We start from the raw sequence: 23263 nt of genomic DNA, 5'->3' as shown, positions 1-23263 counted from the left end.
TTATTTTGGAAATACCAAAAAGAAAAGGAAAACTTTTGTTTTTCTCTCAAACTGTTCTTGGTCATGTATTGAGAATTCAACAAGAACAAATTATATACTTTATATAGCTTAGTACTCAAAACTACTCCTTGTGTATAGTGAATCGATTTTGAAGACTATAGTGAGAGGATTATTGGATCCAAGTTACAAGAAGTTTTGAGGATACCCTGATAGTTATCAAGAGGTATATATATTTTTCATGTAATTTATATTTTGATTTAATGTATATACATCTGGAGATCCTACGGACTATGGTACGATGATAATCAGATACAAAATTCTCTCGCTGCGTACCAGATTTAGTACCATAAAACCAATAGAAGTACCGTGCCATTCTAATTTGGAGTAACATTGATTTTTTTCCTCTTCATATACAACAACTTGCGTTAGTTCAACAAAGGAAGTAGAATAATCATCTACCTTAGTAGATGTTGAAGGAACATTTCTAGGAGTCAATTTTGATATTATCTCCTCTAATACTATCTTATTGTGGGGTTTGAAGTCATGTGTATAGTCTTTCTTAAGAAAAGTAGCATTTATTGAGACAAACACCTTCTTATCCTGATGACTATAAAGTAGTCCACCACTAGTCTCTTTGGAATAGCCAACAAAAACACAAGCCTTCGTACGAGACTCAAGTTTTGAATCTTTCTTCCTAAGGATATGAGGTTGTTTACCATTCCACCGTTCTAGGGGTGTCTTGGGAACTAACTTAGATAGAACTACATTTAAAATGTTATTCACTGTTTCTATAGCATATCCTGATAAAGACGTAGGTAGAGTTGAGTAGTTAATTATTAACCTAACTATGTCTAGCAAAGTGCAGTTCTGGCGTTTCACAACACCATTTTGTTATGAAGTTACTGGGGTATTCAGTTGTGATAGAATTCTATGTCCATTTAAATGATCGTTGAACTGCATATTTAAATATTCTCCACCCCCATTAAACATTTTACCTATTTGGTTCTGATGATTTCTCTTTGCAGAGAATAGTCTCTTAGTCATTTTGTCTTCTAGACAAGAATCACAAGTTGGTAACTCACCAAGAGTTAACTCATGTAAAGGACCATCCTAATGATAGCCACTTTTTCCTATCATAGCCAATATGATTTATACTTAGATGCCACAAGTATTCTATTAATATTTTTATGCTTATGTGTTCTAAGTTTAGCTATAATAAAGAGTTAATTAAAGCAACTAATTTATTAGATCATAGAATATAAAGCTCATTTTCCATACATACAACATTATAATAAAATGATACTTCATTACTAGAAAAATAAAAACTAAGACGGGCATTTCGTCTAGCTTGGAACGATACTAATGCTCCATTATTGACTCTTAGTTTCCAACTCTCCATCTTCTAACCCCTTCCACGAATAAAGTAGCTGAAAAAAAGTACATGCATGTTTAGTAGATCTAGAATTTATATTCCTAATGTATATGTATCGTTCTATAAAACACATTCTTTTAAAACAAAAGATCTAGAAATATACCTAGATTTTTAGTTGCTAGGAACTTAGGGAAAATTTGTTTCCAATGACCCTTATCCTTGCAGTAAAAACACCTCCCCTTTGTTTTCTTATTCTTCCCAGATTTATGACTTGGTTTTACAGCTTTCGCAGGTTAGGGTTATATTCTTTTCCCCTTTTCCTCAAATGGTTAGGCTTTCCAGTAGAAGCATAGTTGTCTTCAAGAATTTCCATATCATTTTTAGGATCTGACTGGTAGTGATTCGAGCTTTCATAGACAATTCTGAACTTGGAGTTCACACTGCTACACAAATCAGCAAATATTACTAATTTGGTAACTGAAAAAATGAGTAAACATATAATCTTTATCGTTTATTATAATTATATTTGGTGATAATACACTGAATCAAAGCACACCACATTAAATACCAAGCAAAATCAAACAATATTCATTACTAATTCATGTAAATTGGATTGAGAATAAAAGAAGCAAATTTGATACTGTAAGAATAATAAATATAATTTCAAAAAATAATTTGACTTACATAAAAAAAAAATATTCTTCCCAATTCACTTTAATTCAAACTCCTAATTGCAGCTACTAAATCCATAGAGCATCTTATAGAAACAAAAAAATCAAATGACAAAGTTACACTATGGAATGAAAACAAGGGTCTGGATCTAATGTTTAACCTAAAAGGATTATAATAAAATTTAGAAAGGAAAAACAAATACAAATACAACCAATTACCAAAACCACAAAATTTCTATATAATGCAAAACACTAAAGTTAAAATTACCTCATAAGCATATATCCTTTTTATTTTATTTTTTTTTTAAAAAAAAGCTTATTATATTAGGCAAAAAAAAAAAAAAAAAAGAAACAAAAAAGCAGAATCTCAAAAAAGAATCAAAGTCAAAATAAAAGATTAATGACCTTGGTTGCACCAGCTTTAGGACGCCGCCTGAGACGGAGACTTGGCTGCAATGGGTGCATTCCTTCCTAATGAAATTAATAAAAAAACAAATCAATCTTAACATATATATATATATATATATATATATATATAAATGACAGAAATTTTTATACCAAAAAATTTATGGATGATAAAGTTTCCTTGACAAAATTCATATATACAGAGTCCCCTAACCCAAAAAGAAGACGAAAAAAAAAATTCCTATCGAGCCCCAAATCAGAAGAGTAAGAAAAAAAAAGAAGAAAAATAACAATCTTACCTGATCCATCGAAGCCCTGACATTCGTGATCCCCAGCTCGATGTTCGTCCATCATCGTACTCCGTTGTGGGCTTGTTTGGGCGGCAGAGCAAAAGGAAACGAGAGTGAACGAAGTAAGGGAGGGAAGACTTGAAGTTTGGGCGGCGTTTCGAGGGGTTTTAGATTTGGTGGAGGACTTCGTTCAGGCCTTGGGAGGGGACGACGACCGGTGGTAAGAGACCACCATTGGTGGTAATAAAGAAATTTGAGAGAGAGAGAGATTTTTAGATTTTTTTAGGGTAACAAAGAATGGGGCTCGGGGAAGACGAAATGATTTTTAATGAAACAACTTTTTGGGGCGACAATTGTCGCCTCTAAAAGTCACCCTTAATAAGTAGAGTGTCAGAAGTCAAATTTTTAGGGGCGATTTTTGTCGCCCCTAATACTATAAGCGGGAAAAATCCCGCCCAAATCCATCAAACACATTTTAAAATTTTTAATAGTCGCCCCTAATAATTAAAAAACGTCTCTAAAATTATTAGGGGCGACTTTTGTCGCCCCTAATTATATACAAAGTCAAAAAAATAAAAAAAATATTTTCTTTAGGGGTTGTCGCCCCTAATACCCATATTATTAGAGGCGACTTTTGTCGCCCCTAATATAGTCGCTGCTAATACTTAAGTTTCTTGTAGTGTTTCTGTGGTTCACCCATCAAACTTTCAAATGTCTACATTTGATTGATTAATTTAGCCTGATCAAAGTTAAACTTGTTCATATCATAGTTTGAGGTGAATGGTAGAAAATTTAGAGTCAAATCTATTGAGGACTCACTTGAGTATCTTGATCAATAATAACTCTATGGAGTTCAAATTCCTAAAATTAGTATGTTATTTAAAGAAGATGATCACAACTGTGTTGCGTTGGTTTCATATGAGCATTGGTAAAATTCTTGGTAGCTTCAAACCTAGTTTGATTTATTTCTTTACTAAGATATCGGATGTAATTTCTACAGATGCAAACCTTGTCCTTAGAGTATCGACCATGTTGCTTAGCATATAGTAACGAGTCTTATTATTGGCAGCATGCCAACATTCATAACTATCTCTTACAGACTTGTTAGTAGCCTCTCCTAGAATTTCTAGAGACTTTACATTAAACTCGGGGAGAAAACAAAAAACCTGAGCCCCTGGAAACAGGACCCAGTGCTTAGGTTGACCTAGTACTTGGCCTAGTGCCCAGGTTGACAACCAACCTGGGATGCTACCTTTAATTGCTCAAATACCAAATTTGATTTGACCAATGAATTCAAAATGGTCAAAAACAGGAAAGGAGACTTCGTTCTGAAGTTCAGAAACCTTAGAAGTATCAAAACAAGATCCTAGGAGCTCGGGAATAGGGTATCCATAACCCAAGTTGACATATGGTCTGGTGCGCTAGGTTTTTCTTATCCAATTCTTATTCAGTTTCAATTGTCTATTTAGTTTCTTACAATAACTAAGATCCATGAAGTTAGAAAAGTCAAATTCACAACTTCACATTTCTCATTTCTAACATGGAAAACTCACTCGGAAATGAAGAGTTTCAAGTCTCTCATTTCTACTGAACAATAACATCTCTGTGAAGTAGTGACCAACTTCGCCAGAACACAAAAACAGGCTAAGGGATTTCAAAATATCACTTAGGCATCCTAAAGTACTTCTCTTGTATGTTTTTACACTTACCCAATATCCAGGTTGATGTCATATGTCAACCTGGATGCTCAAACATGAAACTCCAACACTATCTCCATGAGGTAGAGTTGATTATCTAGTCACCATGGCTCCAAGTATAGCTCTAATACCAACTTAAGAAATGCATAGAAGATTTTAATAAAAATAGCTCAATGAGCTTATGGAATTGGCCCCGACCTTATATAATCAAAGAAAAACGATTACATACCCTTTTAGAATAATATAACTCACCAAAAGTTTGTTGCAAAAAGAAAATATCATACTGACATTATAACAAAATTAAATGCAACAATTATTATAATATGATTTCACAATGAATCCTACAAAGTAGGACACTAAGGACAGAATAAGTTAACTGGGGCTGACACTTGTAAATTTATTTTCTAACATTCACAATAATATTTCATAGTTTAATATAAAAGTTTAACTAATACATAAAGGCAGTAACATTTTGAGCTAATTAATTAGTTAAGACAACTTCCAAGCTTTACCACCTTTCAAACTAAACTTTTTAAGTCTTCCAAAAAACATGACAATGATTAAGATAAACTTTCCTTGAGAACTCCATTTCCCAGAAAAGCCATAACACCTGTCTACACAGTCACCTCCTTGATGGAGTCGTCGTTTACAACTATAGCCAGTTGAGAAGCCAACATTACCATATGCACTGCAATTAAGTATATATGTTGATATAGATTAACCTATATATAAAAATATTAATCATTTGATAACATTATGTATTTACACAAAATCAAACTTGAGTTGTTAGAGACTCTATTTAAAATAAGTTAATTTTCAAAATTTTAGTATAAAGTAATATTTTTCAAAATTTTAGAAGCTTTTATGTATATGTAAACATATGATTTTTTTTGTCCAAAACATGGGACTTCTTTGTGTGGGGATCTAGGTAAAGACATAGCTCGTCTGTATAGCTGTGTAGTGAATGTAGGTAGAAATATATAGTAGAATAATAACTAACCTTATTACTTCGATGATAACGTTTAAGACATTGAAGTTGAGGGGATCGTCCTTCATGTTTTTTCTCTCCGTTATAGAAATAAGAATTATAAAGATGGATAAATAAGAGAGTGGTGAGAACATGAAGCATTCCAATAAACTCTTTCTTCCACCAATACTGTTATTATTGTCATGTGACAAAATCTTCTTTTGTTGATCTTTGTAGTTTATGGGGAGGAAGGAAGTATATGGAGGAAGATACCTACAACATTAAATAAGGTTCATGTAAACTCAACTATGTATATATATTTATTAATTAACATATAAGAGAATTTCATATAATCATCCGAGTCAATTTATTACTAGATCTATCTTTATAAATAAACTACAAGACTATAATTTTTTATTCTTTCTAACAACAGCGTACAAAAACCATACAAACGTACATCAATATCATCCTCCCTTTACTTTGTATATGTATCTTTATTTATTTATTTATTTTTTGATTAATAATATGTGCACACATAATTTACACATTTATTGGCTAGTAATTATAAACAATTATTCTTATTTAAGATGAGTCTTATTTATAAGTGACTTGTCACATAAGTGTGTATTATGTTTTTGTGTAATTTATGTGTGTACATATTATAATTGTTATTTTTTTTTTTATAACTTAATATATATCTATGGTTAGCATAATTGTATATGAAATAATTTTTGAGTTTGACCGTTTATAGTAGAAAAACAAATAGAATTATATAAAGGATGTATTTCATAAGAAGGTAATGTGTATGATAATGATATTGAGGCAAAATATATATTTATGGTATTTGTAACCATGTAGTGTTATATTATTTTATATAATATAATCTTTAGACAAATAATTTAGTGTGACAAATTATTAATTTTGTTAAATTGTAACATATATTATGGAGTTACAAAATATGTATACAATAATCACAAAATAGGAGTTACAAATCTTTTAATTTAATAATAACTTGAATATGTAATTCTCACATTTTTTTCACTCTTAAATTAGTAAAAGATGTTACTAATTATTTATGAATGTGAATGAATGATAGCTATTGAAAATATAGCTGCTGGAGACTTGATTTATTCATTTATAAGGTGTATAAATAGTTCAGAATCAAGTGAGAGTGATTTAGAATACTTTAGAGAAGAATTGATCAAAGCTGAAAAAAAAAATAACTAGTAATTAGTTACTATTTTTTTTAGCATACAAGTGCATATATTTTTGAAAGTTTGGGAGTCTTTCTAATAGCTCCAACCTCCTCCAAATCACTCATTTAATACTATAAATGCCCAATTTATGATTGGCAACATCTAAGGGCTTTATTGTGATCATTCATGTTCATATGAGAGTGAAAACTCTATATAAATAGAGGTCATATTGTTCACTTATGAGAGGTGTAGTTTAAATTTATTGCGGTTAGAACCTTGTGAGGATATACTCATCCTTAGACTCTAGACTAAGCATATGAGGCTTGATAAATCCTTAAAAATATTTCTAGAGTTTCCATAAGTGTCCTATGAGGAACGAAATAACTTTTAGGACAAAGATCCTTGAGTCTTGGTCAAGCTTATTATATGTTATTCTTCTTCTTCTCTAGCTTTCTTGTAATCTTGATGTAATACTTTTATTTGTATTTTGAGTATTTTATTGTAATCCTCCTATTTTCTCTTGTAAAGAAAACATTTTCTAACAATCTAAAAGTCATTTTGATGGCATATATTTATTTCTAAAAGACTTGACGTGGAGGTCATACAATCAAAAAGTTATCCATGAGGGAGAGCATCAATCAAGATCATGAGAAGAAAAACATGTGATAAGAGATTCAAGCCATCCATGGGTAAGCATTGTGGATTTATTTTGTGATATACTATTTATTTGATAGTAATATCTTAACATATTCATATGATAAGATATGATATTTTGGTGGAGATTTTTTACATGCTAATATATATGATATATATGTGTATATTAAATTATTATATATAGTGATATATAATATTATAATTGAGATTATAACATATTAGTATATGTATATATGTGAGAGAGATATATTATATCACATGTGACATATATGAGTTATATGTACATTATATGAAGACCATAAGATATATTTATATTTTTATGTATATATATTTGTGAGAATAAATATATAAAAATAGTGATTTCTAAATATTGTGTATATGTATATTAATGTATTTGTATGTTATATATATGAGATATGTAAAATATATATATATGGATCATTTCTTAATGGGTATTACCATGAATGGTTACTAAACAAATTTAACTATAAATATTAATTTTAAAAATATTAAATCATCAAATTTTGATCTAATAACGAATAATTAATAAAAGAGAAATTTAAATTTCTATGCTTAGTTTAACTGCTTAATTAAAAAGATATATATAAAAAAAATCTCTTTTTTATATTATATCAAAAATATGTTCACATAAAAATATTTAAGTGAAACTCAACTTTTACTTATTTATTTTATTTTTTTGCTAAAAACTTTCTTTTTAATTTTTTTTTCAACCGATGGAACAATCTCAGCCCATATGATGTAAAAGTGAGAGATTTTTCTAATTAGATAGAAAAATTAAGCATAAAAACTCAATTTTTTTCTAATTTTATGCATTCATGGGTAATACCCATTAATAGTGCACTCATATATGTATATTTAATTGTGAAATTAATATTGATATTTTGTGTATGTTATTTATGATAGTATAATATCATACATGTAGTATTAATCAACATAAAATTATTTGAGAGTTCAAATTTTATCGGAGTTTTATATTAATTTTGTATATTAATATATGTATATAAATTATCATATTTAATATATGTACTATATGGTATGATAATTGAGATGATGATAAGAAAAATGTGTTCATTCTATTATTATTACTTTGAGATTATATTGTGATTAAAGATAATTACTTGGAAATAAAATTTCATTTTAATGATAATCATCTCATTTTATGAGATAAGAAAAGTGAACTATCAGAGTTATACCTTTTTGTATTTTTTCTTGTCATAGCAAAAATAAAGTGACCAAAGTGGATTTAAATTGTGAAATGAGCACATAAAGTTGGAAAGAAAATTTTCGACTCAAAGAAATTAGATCATTATGGATTCAAATAATGAGATAAAACATTATAAAATTGGAGAAACAATTATGAATCTTAAAAAGCAAAATGGTGAAACAAAATTGATGAAAAAATAATTTTGTTAATTTTAGACTAATCTTATTGAGAAGATAACCATAAAATTAAATAAGTAATTTTATTATTATAATAATTTTGTGTTATCTATTAACAAAATTTAAGTATAATTTTGTTAATAGAGAATAAAATAAAGAGGTTTTATTTTAAAGTGATATGGTATTTTCACTTTATGGTAAAATGTGGGGGTGAGATTTAAATTTAATTAAATTTGTTGAGAAATTATTGATTATATATATGTGATTTTGAATTTAATAATCTAAATTAATATTTTGCTATGTGCGTATGTGATATTTTGACATATTTAGTGTTAAAATTTGGTAGTAATTATTTCAAAAAGGAAATTAAATCTAAAATGGTTAGAGACAAAGTGATCTTATATATTTTTAAATCAAGATACAAATATTATATTGTCAATGAAATGTAAAAGTGTGGGGGTGTATACTCCTATATGAGAAGTTTAGACATGTTTGGTGTCTAAAACTAAAAATGTGTATATTTGAGCCATCAGCCATGCTTGGTGTCTTAAATTAAGTGTAACTTTGACATATTTAGTGCCTAAGGTTAGGTGTGTAATTAAACATATTTGATGTCTAAATTAGTGTTTAATTTTGATATGCTTTGTATTCAGTGACAGACTCAGAATTTTTACTTTGTGGGGGCTTATTTATCATTAAAAAATATTTATACTTATATTATAATCACTCTTACTATATTTATTTAATTTTATGGGGGCTTTTTTATTATTTTGGTTTATAATTATCAAATTAAAAAAAATATATATTTAATTTTTTAAAATGCAATATTTTTGTTAGTGGGGGCCATTGATAAGAGTAGGTCTGTCTCTGTTTGTATTAAAATTATTAAAAATTTGAATTGTATAAAAATTAATCTTTTATGAATAAATTTTTAAAGCTTATGTACTTAAGGAGAATAGTGGTCACCTTAAAGGTGGACACTATATTTGGCTAGCATGATTCGCTTAATCTTCATACAAGACTAAAGCATGAATTTTGAGAGATGAGACCTAAACTTCCTTTAGTGTTTTACTTAATGATGGTAACCTATCTTAACACTAGTAAAAATTAAGTCTTAAGTTCAACAGGTTATAACAAGTCAATAAAATGAATGTGATACTCAATTGTCCCATCTATAGATAAGTACATGTAGTGAAGATTAGAGGTTTAAAATTGAAAGGTTTTTAAATAGAGTCTTATGCTTAAGAAAACTCACTTAACCTTAAGAAAGTGTCTAAAGAGTTGTGAGATACTAAAACTCTACCTATATGGACTTTGAGAATTGAGAGTTATTCTCTAAAAAGTCGGATTTGTGCACATGACCATTAACGATGTAAAAGCAATCCATAAGGTTCTTGAGTGAACATAACAAAAGTGTGTGTGTTATCACTGATTTGTTATTAAAGAATAGTGGTTTAATGCTACGATAACCAAAATTTTGATAAACTTTGTTGTACTTATACTAAGGTAAAACTCAAGTCGAAATATATTTTACACTATACATAAATGTAATAACTTCAATTAGAGTGGAGTTATTCAATCAAGATGGGGATATTATATTACTCTATAACATGATATATATTTGATTGATTAAATAAAATATTGTGTTACAATATTATTTGCTACAAATGAGATATTATTTAATTTAGTAGAGGAATACTATATTATTTTATAATTTAGATTAAATAATTAAGTTATAAATTAATTCGGCAAATTATTAATTTTGTCAAATTATAACATACATTATGAAGTTATAAGATGTGTGTAGAATGATCACAAAATAAGAGTTGCAAATCCTTTAATTTGATGATCACTTGAATATGGAATTCTCACATCTTTTCACTCTTAAATTAGTAAAAGATGTTATTAATTGTTTATGAATGTGAATGAATGATAGCTATTGAAAATACAGTTGTTGGAGACTTGATTTATTCATTTATAGGGTGTATAAATAGTTCAAAATTAAGTGGGAGTGATTTGGAATAATTTGGAGAAGAATTGGCCAAAGCTAAAAAAATAGTAACTAGTAACTAGTTACTATTTTTTTTTTCAGCACACAAATGTATACATTTTTGACAGTTTGGGAGTCTTTCTAATAGCCTAAAACTCAACTAAACCATCCAATTAATACCATAAATGCTCAATTTATGATTGGTAACATCCAAGATTTTATGGTGGCCATTTATGTTCATATGAGAGTGAAAACTCTATCGAGACATATATTGTTCACTTGTAAGAGATGTAGTTGAAATCATTTGTTGTGGTTAGAATTATTATATTATTTTATAATATAATAAGTGTAGATTAAAATGTGGTAATATATATTATTATGTGAATAATATATGTTAAGTGTTTGGTAAATAAATTGTGTAATATATAATTTATTTAACCTAAAGTTGTAATCTACACTTTGTAATATGGAGAGGAGTTACAAGATTAATTATTTTTGTAACTTCTTTTGGTTAATCATATTTTATGTAATAAAAGAGATGTTACACAATTGACGATGGAATTCAAATGTTATAAAATATACTTGTTACAAACTATATTTATACTCATTTATACAAGAGAAATGAGTGTTGTGTATTTTGAATTCTAAATGATCACCTATACATTATAAAAAGAGGTCTTTGGTACTCATTTGAGAGAGAGAAGAAGTTTTCTATCAAAAAAGCACTTTGCTAGAAAACTCTAAGACTTGATAATTCTCAAAGTTATTTCCTAGAGAGTTCCCTTAGTGCTTAGAGATAGGGGGAAATAAGCTTTTGGACAAAAGTGTAATACTTGGTTCAAGTCATGGTGATCCCCACTAATCTACACTCAAGGTTGTGAGTGAGTGTTTATATATATATATTATTCTCTTGTTTGTTATATATATACATATATTATATTACATGTGTTGTATATCTTCTTCTACCTTTCTTATATATAATATATATAGTATAAATATTGTATATCATGTGTTGTAACATTTCTTTAATCTCTTTGTTGGTCCTTGTATTATATTGCAATAGAGTTGTAATATCTTGATTTTCTTCCATTGCAATAATATCTCTAACAATCAAAAGCTTAACCCTTTTTCAATGGAAGAGGAGATAAATCAAGATTGTGAGAATACATGAATAAAAGATTTTGTATGAAAACCATTCATGGGTGAGCATGGTGGTGTATATGTGATTTACTATTTTATATGATAGTAATATATATCATATATATATATGAGTTATATATATGTGACATATATGTGATTATGGGTTTGTATCATATTAATATATATAGTAGTATATAATATGATATTTGAATTTTATATCATGTTATTATATGTATATATGTGAGATATATAATATATAACATGTATATATGAGTAATATATATTATATATATGTAGAGCATGTGATATAATATATATATTAGTGAGATTAAATATGTAGAAATAATTATTATTTGTATGTATTTATATGAGACATACATATATAATATATATTATATGTGTATAATATATATCACGCATGTATATTAAAATTTATATATATTATATATGTGTGAGATATGTAACATAATAGTTGTATAATAATTAATATATTATGTGTATGTTACATATGAGATGTTGATAATAACATACATAGTATATTAATTAGCATAAGATTACAATTTGAGAGTTATAATTTTATGTATGAGAGTTATATATTATTTTATATTAATATATGAGTTACATAGCATGATAATAATATTAATATTGATAGTAATAAAATAGTGTTAATTATTATTGTGAGAATTATTATCATTTATTTTGTGAATAAAGAATAGTTTTGAATTCTTTTTTAATTTAGTGGTGAAGATCGAGATAATAAAAGATAAATTTTAAAAAGTTACATCTTTGATTAGATTATAAGAGATAATCATCTCATATTATGAGATAACAAAAGTGAACTATGAGAGTTACACTTATGAGAATTGTCTTGTCATAGCAAGAACAAATAGATCAAAAGTAGATCCAAACTTGTAAAATGAGCCATAAATTGGAAGAGCAATTTTAGATTCAAAGTAAATGAATCAATATAGATTCAAAAATTGTGAAAAGATAACAAAATTGGAGAAGCAATTTTGAATCTTAATTAATCAAAGTTGTGAACAAAATTGATGAGAATTTTGTTAACTTTGATATAATTTTGGGCTAATCTCAATGAGAAGATAACTTAAAATTATGAGTAAAAATAATCACATTATTTTGTAAGTAGTAATGTGAGTTTGGTATTTTAGTTTTGTTGAGAAAACTAAAAATGTCAAATGGTATTTTTTAAAGTTACCTTAAAAAGTTATTTCAAGAGGAAATACACAAAAGTGATATTTTATATACACTTTATGCTAAAAATGTGAGAGTGAGCCACAAATTTAATCAAAATGTGTTGAGACATTGCTGATTAATTTATTTGATTTTGAATTCAAATTCTAAATCAAGTTTGGCTATGTGCATATGTAAAAATTTTGACATATTTGGTGTCAAATTTTGGTGAAAATAATTTCAATGAATTAAGAAATTAAATTTAAGAGAAATTACAGAGACAAAATGGTCTTCTATATTTTAAAATCAAGATATTATCTTGATAAGTCAAATGTAAACGTGTGGGGTGCATACTCCAATATGAGAATTTGAGACATGCTTGGTGTCTTAAAATAAAGTGTAATTTAAACATGTTTGGTGTCTAAAATAGTCTTAATTTTGATATGCTTGGTATCAAAATTATTGAGAATTTGAGTTGTGTGAAAATTATTAATCTTTCATGATTGAATTTTCAAAGCTTAAGTACTTAAGGAGAAAAGTGGTCACAAAGTGAACACTATATTTTGGCATGCATGATTCACATGGAATCAATAGTGAGAGGTTATAACAAATCGCTTAATCTCTGTACAAGATTAAAGCATGAATTTTCGAGGGATGGGACCTAAACTCCCTTTGTGTTTTGCTCATTGACGGTAACATATCTTAACACTAGTAAAAATCTAGTCTTAAGTTCAATAGGTAATAACAAGTCAATAGAGTGAATATGGTACTCAATTGTCCCATCTATAGATGAGTACATGTGGTGAAAATTGAGGGTTAAAACCGAAAGATTTTTTAATGGAGCTTAAGCTTAAGAAAACTCACTTAAGCTTAAGAAGTGTCTAAAGAGTTGTGAGACACTAAAACTCTACTTATATGGACTAGAGGTGGTGTCGCCTCTTATGAGAATTGAGAGTTATTCTCTAGAGAGTCCATGAATTTGAATCTTGCACATGGCCATTAACGGTGCAAGAGCGAGACATGCGATCTCAAGTAAGCATTAGCAATGGTGTGTGTGTTATCACAGGTTTGTACTAAAGAAATAGTGGTTCAATGCTACGACAACCAAAATTTCATCAAACTTTGTGGTAACTACACTAAGGTAAAATTCAAGTCGAAAGACATTTTACCTAATGCACCTACGCAAGACTTCTTTGAAAGTGTGTATTTATTCAATCAAAGTGGGGGAATGTTATAATTTGATATAATATTTTGATTGATTAAATAAATGTTACAAGTGTGTCACACATTTTAATCTAGTGGGAAATTGTTATATTATTTTATAATATAATAAGTATAGATTAAAATGTGGTAATATATATATATATATTTGATAAATGGTAATATATACTATTATGTGAATAATATATATTAAGTGTTTGGTAAATAAATTGTGTAATATATAATTTATTTAACCTATAGTTGTAATCTACACTTTGTAATATGGAGAGGAATTACAAGATTAATTAATTTTGTAACTTCTTTTGGTTGATCATATTTTGTGTAACAAAAGAGATGTTACACAATTGATGATGGAATTCAGATGTTATAAAATATAGTTGTTACAAACTATATTAATACTCATTTATATAAGAGAAATGAGTGTTGTGTATTTTTAATTCTAAGTGATCACCTATACATTATAAAAAGAGGTCTTTAGTGCTCATTTGAGAGAGAGAAGAAGTTTTCTATCAAGAAAGCACTTTGCTAGAAAACCCTAAGACTTGATAATTTCCAAAGCCATTTCCTAGAGAGTTCCCTTAGTGCTTAGAGATAGGAGAAATAAGCTTTTGGACAAAGGTGTAATACTTTGTTCAAGTCATGGTGATCCCCACTAATCTACAGTCAAGGTTGTGAGTGAGTGTTTATACATATATTAGTCTCTTGTTATATATATATTATATTACATGTGTTGTATATCTTCTTCTACCTTTCTTATATATAATATATAGTGTATATATTGTATATTATGTGTTGTAACATTTCTTTAATCTCTTTGTTGGTCCTTGTATTATATTGCAATAGAGTTGTAATTTTCTTCCATTGCAATAATATCTCTAACAAAAATATTATGAGGATATACTCATTCTTAGGTGTTAGACTGAGAATATGAGGCTTGATAAATCGTTAAGAACATTTTTAGAGTTTCCTAAGTGTATATGATGGAGAAAATAACTTTTAAGGCAAAGATTCTTAAGCTTTGGTCAAGCTAGTTGTGTATTATCCTTTTTTTCTTCTAGCTTTCATGTAATCTTGATGTATTGTAATACTTTTATTTAAGTATTTTGATTGTATTCTCTTATTTTGTCTTGTGAATATTGTAGTGGTGAAACAAGAATTGGTGCTACCACTACTTCTCGTATATTGGTGATGAGGTGACAAGTAGTCACCCTCACAAATAAAATTATCGATAAAATTTTATAAGAATTGGATATATAAATATGTAGGATCTTATGTTGATAGAAAAGAGTATAATATCACCTGTAGGAATATTGAACAACATTATATGATATATATATCTATATATATTTATATATTATATAAAATTTGGAATGGTATTCAATATTAATTAACTAAATTGGCAACATGGGCATATAGGAATGAAGATTATTTGTATGAAAACAACAATGAAGATAAGCTTTGCAATAAAAATAAATTCTTTATGTTTCCAATTAATAGTTTCCTATTCTAATGATATTTCCATCATGCCTGTTCCACTTCCAAAAAGTTTTTGAACCTTTATGGTACGTAATTTGTAGCTCTATAGGTGTAGCCTAAATCTTTCATTATATGTTTGGGATAATTTATAATAATGTATCCAAAAAAATGTGAAGAATCTCATTAGTTTAAAATTAAAAAGAAACATATGAGAAATTCTATATATATTAAATATTGCTTTAAGGGTTCGTTTGGTACGCCGTATTATTATACCGTATTATATTGAATTATTTTTTATATAATATTTTTATGTAAAACTATATGTGATATTAATTTTTATGGGCATCTAAATATGTAATATTTTAGTATAAATTAAATTTTAATATAGTATTATATAAAAATATAATATATAACCAATACAATACGATCTAATATGACGTTCCAAACGAGCCCTAATATTGGTTATATAGTTTAGTAGTTCTACACTTCTCTACACAAAGGCAAAGAGAAAATTATAAGTTGGAATCCCCCTCCCCCAATAAAAAAAGAGTTTTTAGTGGCTAAACTCTCAACTATCGTTTTATTTGTACTTAATCCTTCAAGTTTAAATTTTAGCTGTAAAATTTTTCAAACTACTAAACTGTTAGTAAATATAAGATATCATTCGGTTAACTGCCACAATGGACTGTTTATGTGTAAACTCTTGTACACGTGGTACATTTATATTGGTACATTTAATATTATTATTTCAAACCTAAATAAAATTATAAAAATAAAAAATAAAATATTTAAAAAATTAAAAATATTATAAGTTTTAAAATATTTTTTTATAATTTTTAAATAATAATAATATTAGGTGTACTAATATAAACGTGTCACATGTACAAAGTATACACATAATCAGTTTATATTGGCAGTTAACTGGGAAAAATAAATGAAATAATCTTAAATTTGCTAACAGTTTAAAAGTTTGGAAGGTTTTACTATATTAAAATTTGATCTTATAAAATTAAGTGCAAATAAAATAATAGTGGAGATAATTTAATTAAAAAATCTCTAATATATATATATATATACTAGGTTTTAAAGATTACAAATTTTTTGTTTGAAAAAATTAAATATTTATATTTGAAATATTATTTAATAATGTATTAAAAATAATATTAGTGTAATTATAAAATTGTAAATAAATTTATTATTGGAGTAGTAGATTATTCTATTTAGTTCTTTTTTTAATATTCTCCCAAAATATGTTTGTTAGAGAGATATGTGGCTAAGATGATTTTTTTAATTTAAAAAGAGATTATTAATATTTAAAAGATTGTTTAATTTTTTGGGTTTAATTATTGGGTTTATTTGTTAACGGGAGATCAAACCTAATCGTTAAATTTAACAGAATATTCTTTTATTTTTAAGTATATTCTGTTAAACCAAGAATTGTCGTTAGATAGACACTTTTAATATATAAAGATATATATATTTATTGCTCTAATAGTTGAAGACCTTCATTATTCAAAAAAAAAAAAAAAATAGTTGAAGACATATACAATATTTTTTCGCTGTGAACACATACATGTAAGTAAGGTTATTGACAACAATTCTGGTGTTTTGTTTTTGGCTTTTTTTTTTTTCTAAATATTTTTTCATTTTTACTCTCCTTGTGCTAGTCATGAATGAAGGGATTTCCATTTGAAAAAAAAAAACGTAAAAAGAACTGCTCTCATTTATTTTAATTGTGATATTTTTTTCCATTTTTTTTTTTTGTTAGCTTAACATATTTATGCGAGATTTTAAATTAGACCATATATTAAAGAAAAATCTATAAAAATATTGAAATTTGAGTAAATTTTTACAAAAATACTGTCACACAGAAATTTTTTCAAAAATACTGTGTTTTTATAAAACACTAGTAAAACACAAAGTAGATTAACTCAAAACAACAGTAGAACAATTAAAAAATACCAATAGAACACCAGTGCAACTTAACACAGTATATTGCAGTATGAAACTTATAAAAAATTACAGTAAAAAAGTAAAAAATTCCGCCTGACAGTATTTTTGAAAAAAATATTTTTGAAAAAAATATTTTTGAAAAAAATAACAAATTAGTATACTATGTAAATTTTCCATTATTTTAATAGTTTATAAGAATTTGGAAAATTTTAAAATTAATACCGGCAATTGGGTATTCAGCTTAATTTGCACAAAAGAGAAGTACATGGTCGAATATTTGGAGAATCATTGTAGATTTTATATGATCAAAAAAAGTTGTATGTAAAATTCTGTCAAAAAAGAGGAAAAAGGTTGTAGTATAATTAAAAGCATAACAGAATTTAATTCAAAAAAAAAAAAAAAAAAAAAAAAAAAAAAAAAAGCATACAAAGATTGTTCAAACAAAAAAGCATGCATACCTGAAAGAAGATACGAGACTTTTAATCTTTTTTAATTGCTTAATCATTTTACCCCTTCAAACAAATGGATCAATCTCGATTGCTGATCGTATTTGCTTTTTATTTTATTCTATTTTATATTTTGCACTATATATTTTACTGTAATTATATAAATTTTAACTTTTGAATAACACATTTGCAAAGATTATATTGACACAAATAAGTTTTATCCTACTATAGCAACAAATTAAAATAAATTAAAATATATGTTACAGAGAATTACTATTTTTTAGAGAGAGTGTTAAAAAATTATTATGTTTATGTTTAAAAATTATTTTTTGAATACAAGTAGTGTTTAACATATTGTTTAATGAAATAACTTTTAAACAATAAAAATAGATTATTTTCTAGAATTTTCATTACTTTTTCTCATTATTTATTACAAACTTTAAAAAATATATATTTATAAATATTATATAGTTGACCTCTTTAAAATCTAATGTACATTCATATATAATTAAGGGATTATTTCACAAATACACAAAAATAATAAAATAAAAAATTACAAAAATACGGTTTTACGAAATTTTAAATATTTTTACGATTTTTTTAATTTTATTTACAGAGAATACGGTCTTTTTATGTTGTACTCTTGTTAATTAATTTGCAGTCAATTTTTTGTCATCTGTATGTTACTTATTTAATGTTATTTAGATGTTATTTTTATGTAATTTTCTTGTTATTTTCATGTTAAAACCGTGAAAATGTAAAAAAAATTCTTTAAATGTAAAAATGTAATTCTTTTTTACAAAAAAAATAGTACGTAATTAATGGGTGATTTCAAATTGCACCCTAAAAAAATAGTTGTATTAATGTACTATATATTTTTATATTTTTTGTATTTCGGATACTTAAATAGTTAATTATGATATCAATAATGATGTATACGGTAGTTGTTTAATTATATTACTGTAATTGTTTTTTTTAAAAAAAAAAAATTAGAATAATTTAAACTATTTTTATTTTTTTAAATATTTGTAGAATGTATTAAATAATTACAACATATTATATTAAAGAATTAAGACCAAAATTATTTCGAGGTTAAAAATATAAAAGTAATGAATCGATAACCTATATTTTTAGAGATGGATCATAACATTTTCAATAATTATATATCCTCAATGATAAGTTTATTTTAAAAAAACTTTGAATTAAGAGACCTTCAAAAATCAATTGTTTTAAAATGATTGATATATGTCTTAAAAAAAAAAAGAATAATTATGTAAATTTATGTAACTAGAATTAAAACTAGCTTGTTGAAAAATTTAGAAAGAAATCAGTTATAATAATAATAATAACAATAATAATAATAATAATAATAATAATAAAAGTCATTGACTAAAATTTGTTTATAAAAGGATAAGTGGTTAAAGTGCATGTTTTGGTTTTTTGTGTGCATGCACTAGGGCTTTGATTGGGTTTTCTGAATTAATATTGTTCCAAGACATATTGTTATATACTGTAGAATATTATATATGGGAAGCAGCCCCCTATATATGCTGTCATATATATAATGTCATAGTCCATTGATATATATGTTTCCATTAATTTGTATTGCTATGTTATGCCAACTGAGTTGCTCTTAGTGGTTGAAGTGGATTTCTACAAGCATGCATGGGAAGTGGACCTGCCACTGATGCATGAACAAAGTTGATAAATATTATTATTTACTCTCATTCTCTCTCGTCGTGTTTGTTGGTCTTTTTTTTTTTATATAAATAACCGCCCTACATATATAAAATTATAAAATTTATAGTATCACGTTCCAATCGATCTTAAAGGTGGTCATGATATATTTACCGTTAATTATTATACGTAGTTGCTCTTATTGTCCGTACGTATGAATAGAGTAATATGTATATATATTTATGTAGATATGTATATATATATACTTACATCATGATGACAAAGAGCACCAAGATTGCAGAAGAAATAGTGGATATATCGACTACTGATTCCCCTGCATGCCTGGAATTGACAACCTGAAACAAAGCAGCCACGAATTTCTGATACAATGTCATACCATCCATGGCTTCAGAATTCCACTCCAGAGAGCAGAATAGCACGAGTTGTACCATTATGAACCCAACCACAGTCAACCCAAGAAGTGTTGAACGAACACTAGACAGCAGATGGTCATACCCTATTTCCTTACAGTTTCTTAACAAGTAACCAAACTCTCTTCTCTTTGTTATCTTTCCCAAACTCCAAATTACTAAACGAAGGCACACTGGATACAAAGTGTTACCTAAAAGGATTTGAGAAATGAGGATGAGCAAGATCCCTGAATTTTTTTTGAAAACAATCATGTTTTCGTTTGTGGGAACGAATCCACAGTTTGCGAAGGTTGAAACTATGGTGAACACTGAAAATGTTTGTGTTTTGATGCCTTTGGTGTTTAGTACTTTACTTGCTGAAGAAGATAGAGTTATGTATGAAGAAAGTAAGGCAGAACCAACTAGATGAACAAATACCAAATACCCCAAAACCACATAACCCAAATACTTAATAGAGTTATTTTTTAGAGATTCATTATTAATGTCGATGTCTAAGAGATTGTTAGAATAACGATCATTATTATTATCTGGACATGCGGCATTTGAGATGCTATGTAGCTCGATTTTGGTGGGATCTACTGCTGTGGTTTGGTGTTTGGGCAATTTAGACCTTTCTATTTGGATTCCTAGCATGGAAACGAAGACTTCTCCACCCAATAGCATTAAAATGGTGAGAATAATAAGCTGGGAATTGGAAAAAACCTCCATTTCGATGGTTGACATGCTTGAAACAGTAGTTGCTGACACAGAAGTATAGAACAGATCTAACTGTTTGGGGATCAAAGGTTGAGAAGTTCTTGGCTTTGTGAATACACTCAAAGCCAAGTAACCCACCAACGATATGGTTAAGAAGTAAGTAAGCTGGATGAAAAGAGGGTTAGAACGAAAGAGTAAGTGGCGAAATAAGGTGCTGGTGCGTGATCTGTTAGGGGAATCACTATACAAATCAAGTTTCTTACTGAAAGAAGCAAAATTGTTCATCATCACCATATGATTAGCACTTAATAATTAATGGTAAAAAAAGGAGAATTAAGAGGGTCAAGAGATTAGTGGTACAAGTTGAGGGGTGCTCTTGGTGTTGGGTATATTGGGGTTTAAATAATGGAGTAGCACCTGATGCTGCTCTTCATGAATAATTAGCTCAGGACACTCTAACTCTTAGTGGCATTTCCCTATTTGGATTTGATTTAATTATCTGCACTAATTAGTGGCCATGACAATGGCCACTTGTCAGAATTAATTCTGGGCCATAATTGTTGAGAAGAGAATAAATTTTACATATTGACAATGACAATATGAGAATACACTATTACATTTTTATGTACACGTGATCTATTAGCTAGTCTCTCATGATGAGAAGTATGTTTTCGGTCGTGTGATCATACACATCCACTATCCAATAGTGTGGATGAATATAGCCTAGGTTGTCCACAAGTTCACCATCATTTTGGATAAATTTTGATGTAACATACGTACTATTGCTGGTGTTGACAAGGTGCTGGCTATATAATTCATTCCATTCTTAGATATATTGACTTAGACAATTTATAGTTCCTTGAGTTTCTATCCCTCTAAGAACTAGTGAAAATATGCCTTCTTGAAAAACAAAAGATATTTGAGTACTCAAAGCTTTGGGTTTGTAAAAGCATTTCCAACGCCTAATATATTAATTTGATGCAAAAATTTGTTTTTTTTTTTATCTCATTTTAACGTTGACAACATATAGTGTGCAGTATGCACTATATGTAATGTGTAATTACTGTTCATATAGATAGTTTTACATTATTATTAGGCTAATTAGCAATTTTTCTCCCGAACTTTGACATGTATTAAATTATGCCCCTGAACTTTTTTGGCCGTTAAAAATTTCCCTTGAACTATTAAGATTGTTAAATTTAAGGACTTTTGTCTACTTTCATTCGATTTTACTGTTTCAGTGATTGTTTATGTACTAAACCATGCTCCCCAGACTTTAATATCTACCAAATTATGCCCCTCAAACTTTGATATGTATTTAATCATGCCCCCTAAACTTTCATCAATGTTAGAATTTTTTTACTAAAATTAGATAAAAGTCCCGAAATTTAACAATCTTAATAGTTCAAGGAGAATTTTTAACGGCAAAAAAAATTTAGGGGGCATAATTTAGCACATGTCAAAGTTCGGGGGGAATAATTACTAATTAGCCTTATTATTATTATTATTATTATTATTATTATTATTATTATTATTATTATTATTATTATTATTATTATTTAAATATTATTATTATTTAAATAATATTATTATCCGAGGTGCAAGAGTTTAAAGTTGAATCACTTATGCTTCACTCGCGATTTTACTCTTTTCTAAATGGAATGTTCAATCTATTGTGTTCTCACTACAACAGATTATGACATTACCGGCGGAGGCATCCATTGGTATTAATAGGACAGACCGCCAGTAATAATTAATACCGGCGGAATCCGCCGGTAATTATCCGTCCCTATTAATTGGTTGCTATAAGTGACTATTAGCGACAAAAATGGTATTCCGCCGGTAATAATATTAATACCGGCGGATTAATAGCGGTGGGGTCCGCCAATATTAATGTCTGCACTTTTACACGCAGATGCATTAATACCGGCGGACCCCAATCATTGTTTCGCCGGTTTAATATTTTAAATATTAAAAAAAATATTATTTTGATTATTTAATATAATTAAATTAATTATAATAATTATTTTATATATAATAATTATTTCATAAATATATTATTAATTAGAAATAAAACATTAAAATTAAGAAATTAAGCATTAAAATAAATTTATCCATTACAATATAAAGTATATTATCTTAAATAAAATTAGGAAATTATCTTTAAATAAACTTTAAAACATAAAAATTGACATAATTAAAAAAGCTTAACTATCATTGTTCAAATCAGTATACTCTAAAAATTCATCTGCATTCGAGCTAAGTCTTGAACCATCAAGATTATCAAGGGATTCAGCCGGCGAGGTAGGGTAATAAGGTTAGTCTGCGGTGTAGGTAAGATCTCCACAAATTGTCGAGCCTACGGGCGAACCAAAATAGGTTGTTGCTG

At 27.4% G+C, this 23263-nt stretch overlaps 1 protein-coding gene and 1 long non-coding RNA gene across 2 annotated transcripts; both read right to left on the bottom strand.

The window, feature by feature from the left end:
* Window positions 1-1776: 1776 nt before the first annotated feature.
* On the bottom strand, window positions 1777-3192 carry LOC133036526 (uncharacterized). The gene is made up of 3 exons (XR_009687142.1): window positions 2748-3192; window positions 2449-2514; window positions 1777-1812 (listed from the first exon to the last, which is right to left on the bottom strand). It is a non-coding gene; the product is annotated as an uncharacterized LOC133036526 (long non-coding RNA).
* A 1532-nt stretch (window positions 3193-4724) lies between these two features.
* Window positions 4725-21250, bottom strand: LOC115712052 (sodium transporter HKT1). Its single transcript, XM_030640272.2, has 3 exons — window positions 20018-21250; window positions 5436-5675; window positions 4725-5123 (listed from the first exon to the last, which is right to left on the bottom strand). The coding sequence occupies exons 1-3, from the start codon at window positions 21166-21168 to the stop codon at window positions 4925-4927; spliced, it is 1590 nt and encodes a 529-aa protein (XP_030496132.2). The 5' UTR covers window positions 21169-21250; the 3' UTR covers window positions 4725-4924.
* Window positions 21251-23263: the final 2013 nt, after the last annotated feature.

This window comes from Cannabis sativa, chromosome 4 (assembly GCF_029168945.1).
Source record: "Cannabis sativa cultivar Pink pepper isolate KNU-18-1 chromosome 4, ASM2916894v1, whole genome shotgun sequence".
Taxonomy (NCBI): domain Eukaryota; kingdom Viridiplantae; phylum Streptophyta; class Magnoliopsida; order Rosales; family Cannabaceae; genus Cannabis; species Cannabis sativa.
Note: the sequence above shows the minus strand (reverse complement) of the source record. Positions and strands in the feature narration are given on the sequence as shown.

What these genes read in the sequence shown, in the direction of transcription:
- LOC115712052 (XM_030640272.2), bottom strand. Translation starts at nt 21,168, where the DNA reads ATGGTGATGATGAACAATTTTGCTTCTTTCAGTAAGAAACTTGATTTG. An exon ending in GTGCTCTTTGTCATCATGAT is followed by an intron (nt 5,676 to 20,017) that starts GTAAGTATATAT and finishes TTAATGTTGTAG; the next exon opens with GTATCTTCCTCCATATACTT. An exon ending in GTTATCATCGAAGTAATAAG is followed by an intron (nt 5,124 to 5,435) that starts GTTAGTTATTAT and finishes ACTTAATTGCAG; the next exon opens with TGCATATGGTAATGTTGGCT.